This window comes from Ostrinia nubilalis, chromosome 13 (genome assembly GCF_963855985.1).
Source record: "Ostrinia nubilalis chromosome 13, ilOstNubi1.1, whole genome shotgun sequence".
Classification (NCBI taxonomy): Eukaryota; Metazoa; Arthropoda; class Insecta; order Lepidoptera; family Crambidae; genus Ostrinia; species Ostrinia nubilalis.
In genome coordinates, this window is record NC_087100.1 from 1192640 (window position 1) to 1209590 (window position 16951).

The window sequence follows — 16951 nt, forward strand, 5'->3', positions numbered from 1 at the left end:
AAATAATAAATTGCATTTAGGAACTTAGTGGCAGCCCTGCGCCCAGGGCATGCGCCCGCGCACCTCTCACGATATCACGATTTCTCACACGGTCATGTCCATGTCATAATAATAGCACATGCTTAGGTGCCTATTTGTTTCAAATATCATGTTCGCTTCAATAAATTACCCGAAGATTCTATTAACCATTTCAGTTTAACATCTGACCTTTGGTTCCGGATTAATGATATTTTATAGTGTATAATTAGACTTTGTTTATATCAAAACATCTGCAGTTTGAGGCCGTTGAGGCGCAAGCACTGTTATACGATCGTTTGTATGATCAGATGGTTGTTTGCAAAATTTGCAAGATGCTAATGATCAAAATAAATGGTTATCTGGAAGAGAATGCCACATGGCATTAAGCTCGCCTGTTGTACCACTGTTTTTTATGTGTGCAATAAAGATTTTAAATAAATAAATAAATAAATAAAATAGAAAGCATTAAGAGTATTCACAGATTTTCTAACTTAAATAAATTTAATTTTGTTATTTTAATTAAACACATAATTAACATACATACTTGGAATCATGAAAGACGTAGCTTATATGAAAAAATAACAGCATGTCAGACGTAACATGGGGAATTACAGATGGTCCTTTGCTCGTTCGTTCTTTTTAGCCATATAAGGTCAACTGCTGGACAAAGACCTCCATCAAAGATCTCCACTACGACCCTATGTGGCTCACATCCAGCCTAGGTGCTTCCATCATTACGAGGTCATCTGTCCACCAAGTCCACAGATCGCTTTTACTTTCAACAAAGTAAGAACGACTTTATGCAGTTACTATTTTAATTTGTGAAGTTAGAGCTTCATAAATCAAATTGGGTTACTTATGCTTCAACAATTTACTGCTCTCACAATTATTTACAAAGGACATGACATGTTTGCATACAGCAACCTTGTCTGCCTCCGTATTCTCACTCAAATATTAATAACAATTCAACTTGAATCCTAAATGCCTATGCAAAATCCCTTAAAATACCAGCCGTTTTAGACAGTGAGTCATAACTGCATCAATCGCAACGAATCGCGAACGCTTAGGAGTTTTCTGATCGCGTAGGCGTGCGAGCGAGGGCGATGTAGCGAGATGCCTTATCTAGAGCTAGCGCCTATATCTATTCAGTTTAAGGTGTTATTTGGAGTCACGATATTAGAAATTGTAATTATACTTCCACTGATTGATGTAGCTAAAACAAATGAACTATTAGTAAAAAATACTGCCCCCACTGTAGCACATGAGTATGTGAGTGCAGACAATATTCGTCAGCTTTCTTTAAACTATTGAAGAAATTTAACCTAATTTAATGGCTTTAATAAGCAAGATCAATTAGGTTACCATAGAGCCAATGAACGAAGTTCGCGACCTCTACACTAAACTAAAAAGATTTTACAAATACAATTAGGAAAACATTCGGTATAACATTATTACAGTTAACTGTGTCCATGTAACGTTTTCAGTAACATAACCCTATGTATGAGATGTCCAAACTATAAACCTTTTTTAAAAATATAAAAGAAATTCTTTCAACAATCTTCACGATAAGTTGCCATATTATTTATCCCAAAACCCTACCATTTCGATACCGTTATAACACCGCAGCAATACCGTTCCCCGGATAACCGCGTTCAAATCACAAAGCAGCGACTGTTTGATTATAAGCAAACTAAACTTGGATTGTAATGAGATCGTGATTTCTGTTTATGAGTTGTTCCTCGCTGGAGGTGACATTTGCGAACAATGTGGGACGGTGGGACTGCTGTGACGTCATGGGCGAGGGATTTGATGAGCGACTGGCGGATGCATTTGCTAATGCTGTCAAGTCTAGCACTTACGTCAGTGTTAGAAGTATTTAGGATGATGAACTAAATTAGTCATTCAGTTTTTTGCAGTGACGACGATGAATATATCTTAACTATCCACACAATGGATATGAGTAAGCTAGCTGACATTAGATTTGCTCCTGGATAATAATCTATTTGAGCTAAGATCGTTATAACTGGCACTCACTTAATTGATTAATTTTTCATAATACTTGCAGGGAGAAATTGAAATCTATTTTGGTTAAAAATGGCGCAGATTTTGTGTACTTTTGTCACTTACAAAGACAAGTCGTCAAAAGTGTCCCCAGAAAGATGCAAATGTAAATAATTCACTCTTAATTACTCCCACTTATTTATTAAGTCGCGGGCGGCCCCGCGACTTCGCCCGCGTGGAATTTTGTCTGTCACAGAAAAACTTTATCGCGCGCGTCCCTGTTTCAAAAACCGGGATAAAAACTATCCTATGTCCTTTCCCGGGACTCAAACTATCTCTATGCCAAATTTAATCAAAATCGGTTCAGTGGTTTAGGCGTGAAAGCAAGACAGACAGAGTTACTTTCGCATTTATAATGTTAGTATAGATTCTGCTAGCATCCGACCAGAAGGCAGTTGATTGCAATAAACTATCTCCATTTAAAAATGAATAATAAAAGCAAAAAATTATTTACACAAATACAAACCACAGAGAACAATTACTACAATGCATTTGTCGTATACTGACTCTAATTGAATTAGTTCTAAACTCATAAAGATCCCAAGTGTTTAGCCACGGATCTACGAAACCAGATCGCGTTCACACAAATGCCATAACTCAAAAACCATTAAACTTTATCGCTTATCAAATCAATTTAATGGTAAGCAATTTGAAACTATACTTTCGACTATCAAAAATATACCCACAACCAGTGTATTCAAATCTGTTTCTTCCATCAACTTCTACTCGTCGATAGGTCTTTTTATATTAGTTGATGCGCAGTGTCTTTGATTTAGAAAAATAAGTCTTATGGCAAGAAAAATAGATATGTCAATGGTAAGGAAGATAGTAATAAAGCAACCTTTTGTTTCGTATTTGTATTAATGTGCTCGTTTGATTATATGGGAAAGCTGGGCCTGTTTTTGGTGTTATAATTTTTATCAATTTGTACGAAGAAAGAAGATTTCACGTTCCGTACTTTAATCGTATGAGACGTTTCGTCGTTTCAGCCGAAAGACGTCCACTGCTGGACAAAGGCCTCCCCCAAAGATTTCCACAAAGACCGTGAGACGTTTATTCATGTAGATTCTAGTTATCTTAGCACTTTTATGGATAACTTTGTATGAGCTAAAAATACGAACTTAAATTTAAACTTTTTAACCCCAAAAGTTAAAATTAATTAAAGTCTACTCGTATCTGGAAAATAGATAACTAGTCTAGTTTAGGTTATTGCAGATTCAATTCAGTCAGACAGTTCTAAAATTAAACTATAATTTTATTATTATCCATCAGAAGGAACATTAAGGCTGGGTTACTTTCTTACTTTAACTTTAACAAACGTCAAAAGTCTGACAAACTCCATACAAAATTAGGTGGTGCAACTCAGCCTAAGTAATAACATTTGAGTTAAGTATGTAAGACATACCTATCAGTATTTATTCTGTGCTATTAGTGATGTTCTCATAAAGTTAAAAAATCTATGACTTTAGTTATGACACTAGGATAAATGCTTCGATTGTAACATGGAAGGAAGGAACGACTCATTATCCAGATACCTATTCTCCAAAAACATCCGTTACTCACAGGTGTAGGAAGTGAACTTGACCTTCCGTTACCGATTCCCACAGAAGTGATGGGTTTTTAATGCGCATAGGATTTGATTCTCTATCATTACACCATTGACGAGCTATGGCCGAGTGGTCTTTCGGTGAGAATTTGAGAATGAAGTTGTTAGGTGTGTGTGAAGTCGTTAGTATGGTATTGAGGGTTCACACATCATTTCGAGCATCGTTATTGAGCTTTGTTTGAGGCGAGATGATTTTACTGCTTGGGTATATTGAGATCGATCAAAATGGCACACTTGGTAGATTGATAATGGTATGTTAAACAAAGTAAGATTATTTGCGAAAAATGTCAGTGTAATTGAAAGGTAAATATTTTTTTATTAAAATCCGTCACAGAACCCACTTTCTTCAGTATTAGCGAAGGATAAAATGGTTCCTTTGGACGTCTTTCACTGTGCTTGCTGGTACGTGGCCTCCACTCTAGAACCTTGCTGCTCTATAGAACGTCAGTGCGAGCTATTATGCTCTGCCCATTGCCACTTTAGCTTGCTAATGGATCTGCTTATTATGTCAGTGACATTAGTTCGTTTACGAATATCCTTATTTCTGGTTCGATCTCACAGAGTTTAGTTTCTCAATAACATTAAACGAAAAAAGCAATCCCTAAACTCAAACTGACAATCAAGTCCTCCTTTTTGCAGTAAGTATCAGATGTATCGCGGGCATTGAGAGGCATCGAAGGCACCGGATGTGGATGTTCCCATGACAATAGTATCGCAGGAGTCGCTTCGTGCAGGAGATGCGCGGGCGCTTGCGTATCGACGCCCACGCTGTGGCGGCGAAAGGGTTAACGTGGACATGGTTGATTGATGTCGAATTATAGACTCAAAGTTAGCAAATCAAATAGTTTATTTATATAAGTAGGCTCCCAAAGAGCACTTTTATACGTTCCAACCCTACCACTGCTTCGGGACAGTAGTATGGTAGCATTGATTTTGATTGATGATTGATGTACCAATCATGGTTCAATTAGAGTACCTATTTAGGAAATAGGAATATCACAGGATTGACTTAATGCTTGATTTCCAATCGAATTTTTACCATCAAACTGTAAATATTTATAATCCAAATTAAGATCGATTTGAGAAAACTGAGAGTCGTTTTTATCGTGCCTGAGACACAAGCTTAAAATAAGGTCATTTACAACTTTTGCAAAAAGAAGGAGTCTGGGGATCTTTATTACTGATTTACGATTAAAACAGAAAAATGTTGCTTTCCAGATAAACTAAATCTATCTTAATTTAGGTGCTATTAAAAAGACGTAACCAAAATAGGGACTTATAGAGACTTATAGGGAGGGACAAATACGATCTACGGTTAAGATTGTTTGCCTAAAAAATGTCTGGAGATCTTAGTCCTTTGTTCCTATAATATATTTATTGCCACCAAGCCTTTTCAAATATATTTTTACACAAGTTAGCAGATCCACAGTAATCTTTCGCGGCGCATACACCGTGAACCGGGATAGTGATCTATGTGAGCCGTATGCTCGCTCGTCTCGTACATTTATAACAATTCACATTACTTAGCCATTATAAACGTTTCGCATTTACATGCTTACCTGATTGAACTGTTACTAAACCTAGAAGCGGATCTATTTATTTTGTTTAAATATTCTTTTAATCTGAACCATTCGTCCAGAAATCCGCAATTCAAGCAGAAATTGAAAGAATGGTTGTTACAGAAATGTTTTTATAACCTAGATGAATATTTTAATAACTTTTGACATAATTATTATTTCATGACATTTTGTTTTATTATTGTTTTAAATTTTCTAATATCATATTGTGCATCCGAGATGGATAACTGTTGAAACCACTAAATTATTGTTACCACCTTTTGTACACAGTATTGACAATAAAATTATTATGATTATGATCATCACAACCTTATAAAGTTCGCAACTTCTTTTATTTTCACTTTAATACATCAATGATAAAATCAACGCTATTCCAAAAGAACTACGAACAAAGTCCCCATATAATTATATTTCTATCGAAAATCCCGCCTTTACTTAGTTGTAAAAATAAGTAACTTAAGGCTATATTGGCATTTAGCAAGAAATTACAATAAGTGCCTTACAAAGAGTGTTTACATTTGCAAATTAATCGTAAGTTAATTACGTAAGTTACTTACGTGAGTGTTGTAAATGTAAAGGCGGCCTTACATTTATTCTAGGAGTAACGTGTTAACACCAACAATAATAAACACTATCTGATCTTATCCAGAAAGAGTTCACAAAAAGCTAATTCAACGAGTTTAAACAAGGCCTAACGGCGTCGGATTCCTTGTCCTTTTTATTTGAATAGTGATGTTTAGTGGTCGATAGATTTGTAGAAAACTATCGACTTTTAGTTACGGCTTCCCCTGAACAAAGTAGTAAATAATGTGAAAATTTTAAGATTTTTTACGGTGAGTATAAAGTCGGTTTTAAAATGTTGCATCCAGTTTTCCTACATCAAACTATAGAAAATACTAGCTGCGGAATTGACTCTCACTGGTCAAAAAGCTATAATACTTAGTTTGGGACTAGAGGCGCAGTGTATAATGTCCAAAGATATTTATCGAAAAAAAAAAGCAACATCATGTGCTCATTTATCTGCCTTTTCTGTATGTTTCTTTGTTTTAAAATGTTGACAAGTCTATCATCATCAACAAATTTTTCTTCAACATCAACAACTTTGAGACCAATGAAGTAAACCGCCCCAAATCATCGATATATTTTTATACATACATCACTAGCGCAGTTTTTCCTTGCCACGGCTTAGCGCGCACGTCATCCCCTTACCACATCTCCCGCTGCGATAATAGATCATTTGCGCTTGATTCGATCCGATTTCCTGTTCATTCACACATTTAGACGTCTTTTTGTATCGATACGTCGCTTATCTGATGCTAGGCTATCTGTATCAGCGCTAATAAGAAATATGTCGATCGTTTTTAGACGTTGGTGTTTTGTGACGTGCAATGAATTGGTTATTCATTTTGTATTGGCTTAAAATGTAAATTAAGCATAGAAAAGAATATTTTCAAGGCAAGAGTGAATAGGCACTTACTGAGAAGTTATCATCATCATCATCATCATCATTTCAGGTACAGGACGTCTACAGACTGCTGAACATAGGTCTCCCCCAATTATTTCCATATTGCTCAGTTGGTAGCGGCCTGCATCCAGCGGGTCTTCCTACCACCATCTTTTAATAAAACGCAGAGAGTAGCTTTCCACAGACTAATCTTTTTATTTCTTTTTTAGTCATAGATAAATACAATAGACCAAATGCATAGACAACTGTCTTATTATGTAATAGGATATTTTGATATTAATGAATACTAATACCACCACTTAGCAAAATAATCCAAAAACACTAATAAACTTTGAAGCTACAATTTTACTTTAAATTCACAATGCCTAATTTTCTTATAAATTCAGTATGTTTAACTTTACACAAACTTTTTGTAAGTACATCAGCTGGCATTTCTTTAGTGTTTAGATATGCAATCTCTATCAAATTATTTTGAACAGCTTCTCTAATAAAATGAAACCTCACATCTATATGTTTACTTCTTCTATGGTACATACAATTTTCAGTAAGTTTTTTAGCACTCTGGTTATCATTGTATAACAGAACAGGTAAATTCTTTCTATTAAGAAGTTCATATAAAAGGTTCTTTAGAAAAATAGCTTCTTTACTAGCCTCGCAGACAGCCATATATTCGGCTTCTGTACTAGATAATGCAACTGTCTGCTGCTTTCTACATTCATGAGAAACTACACATCCAGAGTACATAAAGCAATATCCTGTATAGGACCTTCTGTCTACTGCATCTGAAGCCCAATCGGCATCTACATATCCAATTATATCTAAGTTATCTTTAACATACATCAAACCATAAGATTTTGTAGCATTTAAATATCTTAAAACTCGCTTGGCATGTTTCCAATGCGTTTGGTTGTTACAATTGTTAAATTGGCTCAAGTAGCTAACACAAAAAGATATATCAGGCCTTGTTAGAACTGAGAGGTACATGAGACTTCCTATCAATTGCTGATAAGGATAATTACTTGTCTCATTTTTGCCTTTTTCAAGTTTTAAATTTACTTCCATAGGAGTTTCTACGCTTGTACAGTTCTCCATATTAAATTTACAAAGCAAATGTTCTATAAATTGTCTCTGATCTACATAAATCCTATCTTTTTCAATCTGAACATTCATGCCTAAGCATTTCTTTAGTTGACCTAAGTCTTTTAATTTAAAATGTGCACTTAATTCCTTTTTCAGATAATCTACTTCTTTGTTACAATTCGAAAATATGAAAAAATCATCTACAAAAAGAGCAATAAAAGTTATCTCATCTCCTGACACTTTTACAAATAAACAAGGTTCATAATCTGACTTTTTATAATTGAGACTTTGCAGACATGAATCAACTTTTATATACCATGCCCTTGCTGATTGTTTTAGTCCATAAATGGCCCTTTTTAACTTTAAAACTTTACATTTATTATCCTCACATTTTAAATTCTCTGGTAATTGCATATACACAGTTTCATCTAATTGGCCATTTAAGAAAGCTGTTACTACATCTAAATGGGTAATGGTTAAATTCAAGTTAGCACTAATAGCAAACAACAATTTTAAAGTGGAATATTTTAGCACAGGTGAAAAGGTCTCTTTGTAATCAATACCTTCCTTTTGGGTAAAGCCTTTTGCCACCAATCTGGCTCTATACCTCACAGTGTTGTCGCTATTCAGCTTCTTCTTGTAAACCCACTTGCACTGCACGGCTTTCACATCATTGGGTTTATCTACAAGTTCCCAAGCTTCATTATCATGGAATGACTGCAACTCTTCATTCATTGCTTCAGACCATTGTTCTTTCTCTGCACCACTCATGACATCCTCATAGGTAAGGTTTTCTGATCCAACATCTTCATGATTGGGCATACATACATTGCTGTACCCAAATCTCTCTGGCGGCTTTGACATTGACGTTTTCGATTTTGACATTTCTGCAGTGCTGCCAACATGCTTTCTGCGCTGCTGCCAACCTTTCGATAAAAACGCACCATCCGTTCCAGTACTGCCAACTTCAGCACTCATATCCAGTAATTTTGATTTAATGGCGTCCGTACTAATTGTCATCCCGGAATGTTCGATGGCCATAATCATCGGGGTGAATTTCTCCGTCAATCCAGCCAACAATAAACATCCCACCCACTCATCAGTAATGGAAAATCCAGTTCCTTTTAATTTCTGAGCTGTTTCTACTATTTGTGTCACGTATGAGGTCATAGTTTCGCTGTCTTCTAATCGGATTGAAATTAGATGTCGCAACAAACTGATTTTCCTTTGAAATCCGGAATCATCGAAGAGTGATTTCAGGCGTTTCCACACATCCTGGACAGTTTTCTCATTCTTGATATGGACGTAAAGCGATGAATCGATCGTCATTATGAGTTTGGCCTTTGCTTTTAGGTAATCTGCATCAGGAACTTCATCAGGATCGGTTTTATTTATGTCCACTCCTTCGAGAATTAGAAAATTTTCCGCTGCGAATGCCCACTCATCATAATTCTCGCGGCCCTTGAGTTTCGGTACGTTGACAATATAACTGCCGGCCATTGTTCAAAAACTTGCAACGTAATGTTCAGTCTTACACACCGCACAGTTTTTAATCTGAACTGATTTCGACGACACAAACAGTTAATAAAGTTTTTCACTACTGATTTCTGGATTTTGTACACTTTTACTAATTTTAAACAGCAAAAAATGTGTCTGGGCCCATAACCTAATAAAACGCAGAGAGTAGCTTTCCACAGACTAATCTTTTTATTTCTTTTTTAGTCATAGATAAATACAATAGACCAAATGCATAGACAACTGTCTTATTATGTAATAGGATATTTTGATATTAATGAATACTAATATCTTTATCCATCCTGGAAAATTTAGAATGTTCCTGGATTGAGTTCAATTACCTAGAGGCTAGACCCAAGTGGTTGACTACGGAGTCTAAGCATGAGTTGCACCACTTTATTTTAACGTGACTATAACCACAACGGTGTTTTTGTATGGAGTTTGACAGACTTTTGACGTTTTGTTAAAGTTAAAGTAAGATGGTGCAACCAAAAGACTATACAAAAATATCCTTCGAAATATGACTATCACCTATTTCTCACGTCTAAACTGTAAATATTAAGTTTCGTGCAGTCGCCAATTACGTAGCCGTGTCAATCCACTAAGAATTATGCAATTTTTCAATCCCACAATAACTATATTCGTTTTAATAGGACGTCGTGAAGTGGCCGAGTTATCAAGATATTGTTAAGGTTAGTGCAGAATGGTCTTGTCAAAAAAGGAAAGACTGATGGACGACTTGAATGGAAATGCTAGGTTATTATAGTTTTAAGTCCTTTAAAAATAGTTTGTACTTTTCGTAAGTGATCAAGTTTGGTATGGATAAAGATGAAGAGCTTAGTGAAAATTTCATACTATAGCTTTTTATGGATTTTAGATTTATTTTCTTTTTGAATGGATCTCAAATGATTGAATGATGGATGTGGTTTAATGTTGAAAGACTGACTTATCCATATTTTTTTTACATAGAGCTACGTAAAAATATCACTACAAAGTGTATTTCCTACTTTTTAAAACGATGCAGTGTTTTAAAAATCATACAAGACTTTTTAGAGGGTCCCATTCTAGAGGGTTTTGATTTTATGATACTGTAGTGGCAAAATGTTTTCTATGTAAAGATATTGTTCCTCTGCAACATTGTATTTTTAACAGTCGTGTTACAAAAATCACTTATGTATACACACCTTAACCTAAACTGTTTCGGTATAACCCTTCGTGTCCTAATCCTATTTCCAATTCAATAATCGAACTATGCAGAAAACAGTCGCGTTAGATGTAGGCTGAACGCACACTTTTTTACAAAATATTTTTAAAGAAAAAAAAAATTCACAAAGTCAAAACAACGTTAAGCAAAATCAAATTATGAAAAAAATATTTCGTAGCTTTGCAATATTATCAAAAACTTTATCTAATTTGGTAGCTAATGCAGGAAACGAGTACAAATTGGCATTCAATTCAATGACGTTGAAGCTATTATCCATTTTATTTCAGGTTATGACATTCCACTGGTGGTTCTAAGTCGAGAAGTGCCAGAAATACTATTAGCTTTTTCACCTAACCACTGCCAACTTTAGTCTTGATTTCATTGGTCAATCTGGCATTCTAGGCATGACGTTTGATTCTGATACGCCTTATTAAATACACTTTTTTGTGTCAGTTTTTAAATCCGCTATGTTTTCACCTTCTCACCACGATAAAACTACAAAATTTTTTAGTACTGACGTGAAAACCATAACAGTTCACACGTCCCTACTGTCTGTCTTGACGTTAATTTCCACGCAGCGTGGAAACGCCAACGTGCAGCCAGCCTATTCTGTCCCCAGTCGTGTGCTGAGGCGTTATAACTCATGAGTGTTCCAATACGGCGACACTTCACGCGGCCACAATCTATGCGCCATCCTGACCTGGTCGTCGACTCGGTGGGAACCTTTATTTGCAAGTTAAAAGTCGCATCCATTGTTTTGGGATTTTGAAAGTATGCTTCTTCATATACGGTATGTTCGCGCTGCTACATCAGCGCCACCACCGGCGACGCTAGCGCCCCCTATCATAATCAAGCATGCTCCATAGAAAGAGGTCTATGGAGCCGAGAGAATTTTGGTCTATGCGACGACCGCCAAAAGAAGCGTCGCTTCCATTTTTTTTACCGCCAACGAGAAAGGCTTTATTTTTCTGTAATGTACCTATAATATTGTTTAAACCGAAGTAAACCCCAATGTTCACCGAAGAATGGCTTATTATTGAAAAGGCCCCTAATTTCAAGATCCTACGATACTACAAACTATAATCCTAAGCTCCAACATGATATTTGGCGACCGTAGACATCACGAACACGAAGAAAACTGCTGAAAAACGATGATTCCGATGAAGAACCGATGCTAAACCCAAATCCAGGCCTCCATCCAAGATTCCAAGCACCTATAACCTATTGCACGATTGTAATGCGCATGGAGTGTCGTAAAGTGTTTCATCCAAAATTTTCATGTTAACTCGCTAAGTATATTTTCAAATTCTCCAAGCAACAGGTGGGTTCTTTTCTTGTCGCTCTTCACTGTCTTCCTGTTTGTGCCTTCGCTATTAGCTTTGCACGCATTAAACACCACACGCCGAACTGTTTCAGTCTAATCGGGCCTACAACGTGGGGGTGCCTATCACGCGTGCTAACCTCTGAGCTGCCGATCTCCGCTTCTGCTGCGGGCGGCGTCAGGGCAGTTGTAAAGCTTCGGGGCATCGGGCTGAGGCTGCGACGCGCACGAGTTGCGCAAAGGACCGCTATACAAGTTTGACCTGCACATTTTATTTGCTTATTTCATTGTTTGTGCGCCAATATGTCTGAGAGTGATGACTATAACGAGAGTTCCGCCAAATTGGACCTCACTAAATTGTATAGGCAACGTAGTTCTATCAAAGGCCGTCTAACTTCAATTAAAAACTACTTGCAAACTATTAAATTGATCAACCCGAGTGACCTTAAAGGTGCAAAACTTAAGGAGCTCACTATTCGGTTAGAAAAATGTCAAGAACTATTTTCATCCTTCGATAAATTGCAAACTTTAATAGAAAACAATTCTGACAATTTAGATATTCAATTACAAGAGAGAGAATCAATAGAAAGTGACATGTACTCTGCCTTGTCTAGCTTCCAAGAAATAATTGAGTCTGCTACTCCAAATTCCAATTCAAAGTTTTGTGATGAATGTAGTGTTTCCAACGGCAGTCACTCACAACAATTCAATAATATCAAGTTGCCAACTATAAAATTGCCTACATTTGATGGAAATTACCTAAAATGGCTAGAGTTTCATGACACTTTTGATTCATTAATTAATTCCAATGATTCTATTCCGGCAATAAACAAATTTCATTATCTCAGATCATCACTAGAGGGAAGTGCTCTTGTTGTTATAAAATCTATTGAATTTACATCCAAAAATTACCTTGTTGCTTGGGAATTGTTATGCGAGAGATACAACAACAAAAATATTTTGATTAATAATCACCTAAAGTCATTGTTTTCAATTGAGCTAATTAACAAAGAGTCTTATAAGGCATTACGCTATTTAATTGATAATGTCACTAAAAACTTGAGATCTTTAAATACTTTGGGTCTGCCCACCGATAGTTGGGATGCCTTGATAATATATTTAGTATCTTCTAAATTAGATACTTCTACCAATTGTAAGTGGGAAGAGCATAAGAGTACCTTACCAAGCTTGCCCACACTAGATAATTTCTTTCAATTTTTGCGAAATAGGGCTGCTATTTTAGAAACTACCTCTATAAATAAGGTAGAGAAGCCCGTCTATCAATCTAAAAGTTTTCAAAAGTCTAACAATAATACAACCAAGTCTTTTTCAGTGTCATTGGAAGACAATAGTGATGCAATTCCCACATCCTATACCCCTACATGTGTCATTTGTAGTCAATCTCATCCAACTTACCAATGTCCAACTTTCAAAAAGTTGTCTGTTGAAGACAGACTCAATGAAGTTACTCGACTAAAGTTATGTAATACTTGCCTTCGTAAGGGCCATATTTCTTCTCAATGTAGACTGAAAGGATCATGTCGTATGTGCAAGTCTAGGCACAATACTTTGTTACATTTTGACAAACCCAATATTAAGGAAGCTGATAACATTACTGTTCCTTCCTTGCCTATATCTCTCTCAGCTGTTTCAGTTGGCCAAGTCCTCCTATGTACTGCTATGGTTGAGATCGAATCCAATAATAAGTTGTACCAAGCGCGTGCTCTGCTAGACACGGGCAGCCAATCGTCTTTTGTGACTGATGCATTTATACAAAAATTAAGTTTGCTTACCGAGGACATCAACTCGATGAGTGTGTCTGGGATCAACAATGTCGCGTTTTCTATAACAGAACGTTGTAAGTTAACTCTAAAATCCAAAGTTAGTTCATTCAAGAAGCAGGTGCAGTGCTTAGTTGTGCCTGAGATAACTGGAAAATTACCATCTATGAATGTCAATATTGAGCATCTTAACTTGCCTACTGATCTTGAGCTTGCTGATCCTCTATTTTACTGTCCCTCCACTGTCGATATACTTTTGGGGGCAGACGTTTTCTGGGATATTGTAGGTTCAAAGCGAATTAAGTTAGGATCCAACAAACCTATTTTGCAACAATCCCACTTAGGGTGGCTAATTTCTGGGCCTATAAGTAATACCCAGCCTAATGTAAACTAATTTCTGGGCCTATTTACTACCCAGCCTAATTTATACTAATCTCTGGGCCTATAAGTCATACCCAGCCTAATATGCAACCAAATTCTAATGTTCATTGTTATTTCATTAAGGAAATACATGATTCACTAAAGTTATTTTGGGAAATTGATGAATTTCACCCCGATAAGTTAAAGTTAAAAGTTACCTAATTTTAAACAAAAATACAAGACTCTTAGGGCTAAGTTAGTCTCCTTAACTAGATTAATTGCATTTCAATTGATATCGATTCAAATTTGCCAATTACTAAACTATTTTATGATTATTCTATTTTATGCATGACATGTAAAATCTTTGACCCACTGGGACTATTATCTGCATGCACTATTAAAGCCAAAATTATGCTACAAAAGCTTTGGAGCCTAAAATTGGACTGGGATGATCCAGTGCCGCCTAACTTATCCAAAGATTGGTCTATAATAGCCAACAATCTAAATAAACTATCTTCATTATACATACCTCGCCATGTTGTTTGTAATGAACCCATATCAATTGAGTTGCATTGTTTTGTGGACGCATCACAGGATGCCTATGGCACCTGTATCTATCTGCGCTCAATTGACAAAGATAACAATGTTTCAGTCAAGTTATTATGCGCCAAGACTCGAGTCGCGCCTATCAAACCTACAACTATTCCGCGACTGGAGCTCTGTGGTGGCCTCTTGGGAGCTCGCCTATGTTCTAAATTAATAAAATCTCTAAAATTGGATTTTAAAACAAGTAGTATTTTGGACTGACTCTACAATTTTATTAAGTTGGATCAAAACACCTCAAAAATTACTAAAAGCCTTTGTTTCTAACAGAATTCAAGAAATTAACGAGCTCACAACCGGTCACACTTGGCGACACGTTCCTACGGATCTCAATCCGGCTGATTTGGCCTCTCGAGGAGTCGAACCCCAAGACCTAGAACCCACTAGTATATGGTGGTCAGGGCCTCCTTACCTAGCACACGATTATGTAGAGTGGCCACAGCAACTTATTAATTTTTCTGTTGAAGTTCCTGAATTAAAAGTTCATTTAAATATTGAAAAACCTACATTTATTGATTTTGAGAAATATTCGTCCTATAGTAAATTAAAAAGAATATTTGCCTATGTATTGCGATTTGCCAACAATGTTAATAAAAACAAAGCTAAGATTACGGGCTCACTACAAGTTGAAGAGTTAAATAAATCTCAAACATTGTTAATTAAATTCTGTCAATTTGAATCTTTTCATACAGAAATTAATACTATTTCAAAGAGCCAACCATTGCATCATAAGTCTAAACTTTTACCTCTAAATCCATTCCTCGACGCAGATGGCGTCCTACGAGTAGGAGGAAGGATAAAATTATCTAATCACGAGTTCGATAAAAAACATCCTATAATTTTAGATAAACATCGATTAACTAGATTGATTTTAATTGATGAACATTTACGTCTTTTTCACGCAGGGCCTCAGCTCCTGCTAGCTTCCATCAGGGACACCTTCTGGCCCCTGGGTGGCAGGGCGCTTGCTCGCAGCGTCACGAAGGCCTGCGTCACTTGCATCCGTTGGCGCGGCAAGACTATGCAGCCCCTTATGGGCCACTTGCCGGTCAACCGCACTAATGTGTCATTCCCATTTTATTATTGTGGCGCCGATTTTGCCGGGCCATTTCAAATATCCAGTCGTAAAGGACGTGGCAATCGCATCACCAAATGTTATCTATGTATATTTGTATGTCTTACAACCAAGGCTGTCCACCTTGAGGTGGTCAGTGACCTAAGTACTGAAGCTTTTATTTTATGTCTTCGACGTTTTGTATCTCGCCGCGGCAAACCCCATACGATCCATTGCGACAACGGCACTAACTTCGTTGGGGCAAACAATGAACTAGGTAGAATGTTGCGGTCAAGTCGTCAGCCCGTATGCAATTTTACTAGTAGCGAAGGCATAACCATGAAGTTTATACCGGCATACTCCCCCAATTTCGGCGGTTTATGGGAGGCCGGCGTTAAATCGTCAAAATTTCATTTAAAACGGGTCGCGGGCAATAGTTCACTAACATTTGAAGAACTTACTACGCTCTTCGCGCAAATAGAGTCAATCCTCAATTCCCGCCCCCTGTCACCTCTATCTTCCGATCCTCTTGACCTGACTCCTATCACTCCTGGCCACTTCCTCATCGGTCGTCCACTCATGTCGGTGCCATCTCATCCGTTTGAAGAACTGAAGTCTACCAATCGCTACCACATCATAGAGAGACACCGGCAGCAATTTTGGGACAGATGGAGGACGGAGTACCTATCAGAGCTCCAGGTCCGAACGAAGTGGAGGACAATGCAGCATCAAGCCAAGGAAGGCGACCTGGTCCTACTCAAAGAAGACCACGCCCCACCTATGAAATGGCGCCTAGGACGGATTGTCAAACTCTACCCCGGACCCGACAATATCACCAGAGTTGTGGATGTCAACACGGCCAAAGGAATTGTCCGCCGTGCTCTCAACAAGCTCGTCGCACTGCCGCCTTCGAATGAAGTTGAAACCCAGTCACCTGCTTTCAACGGGCCCCAGTATGTTCGCGCTGCTACATCAGCGCCACCACCGGCGACGCTAGCGCCCCCTATCATAATCAAGCATGCTCCATAGAAAGAGGTCTATGGAGCCGAGAGAATTTTGGTCTATGCGACGACCGCCAAAAGAAGCGTCGCTTCCATTTTTTTTACCGCCAACGAGAAAGGCTTTATTTTTCTGTAATGTACCTATAATATTGTTTAAACCGAAGTAAACCCCAATGTTCACCGAAGAATGGCTTATTATTGAAAAGGCCCCTAATTTCAAGATCCTACGATACTACAAACTATAATCCTGGATATGGTGGTTATGTTTGTCGCGACAATCTCTTTCAAAATCATAAACAAAAATG

The 16951-nt window shown here is 37.2% G+C and overlaps 1 protein-coding gene across 1 annotated transcript; it reads left to right on the forward strand.

Moving 5' to 3' along the window:
- Nucleotides 1-15984: 15984 nt before the first annotated feature.
- On the forward strand, nucleotides 15985-16674 carry LOC135077266 (uncharacterized). The gene has a single exon (XM_063971802.1). The coding sequence runs from the start codon at nucleotides 15985-15987 to the stop codon at nucleotides 16672-16674; it is 690 nt and encodes a 229-aa protein (XP_063827872.1).
- The last annotated feature ends 277 nt before the right edge of the window (nucleotides 16675-16951 follow it).

What these genes read in the sequence shown, in the direction of transcription:
- LOC135077266 (XM_063971802.1), top strand. Translation starts at nt 15,985, where the DNA reads ATGAAGTTTATACCGGCATACTCCCCCAATTTCGGCGGTTTATGGGAG.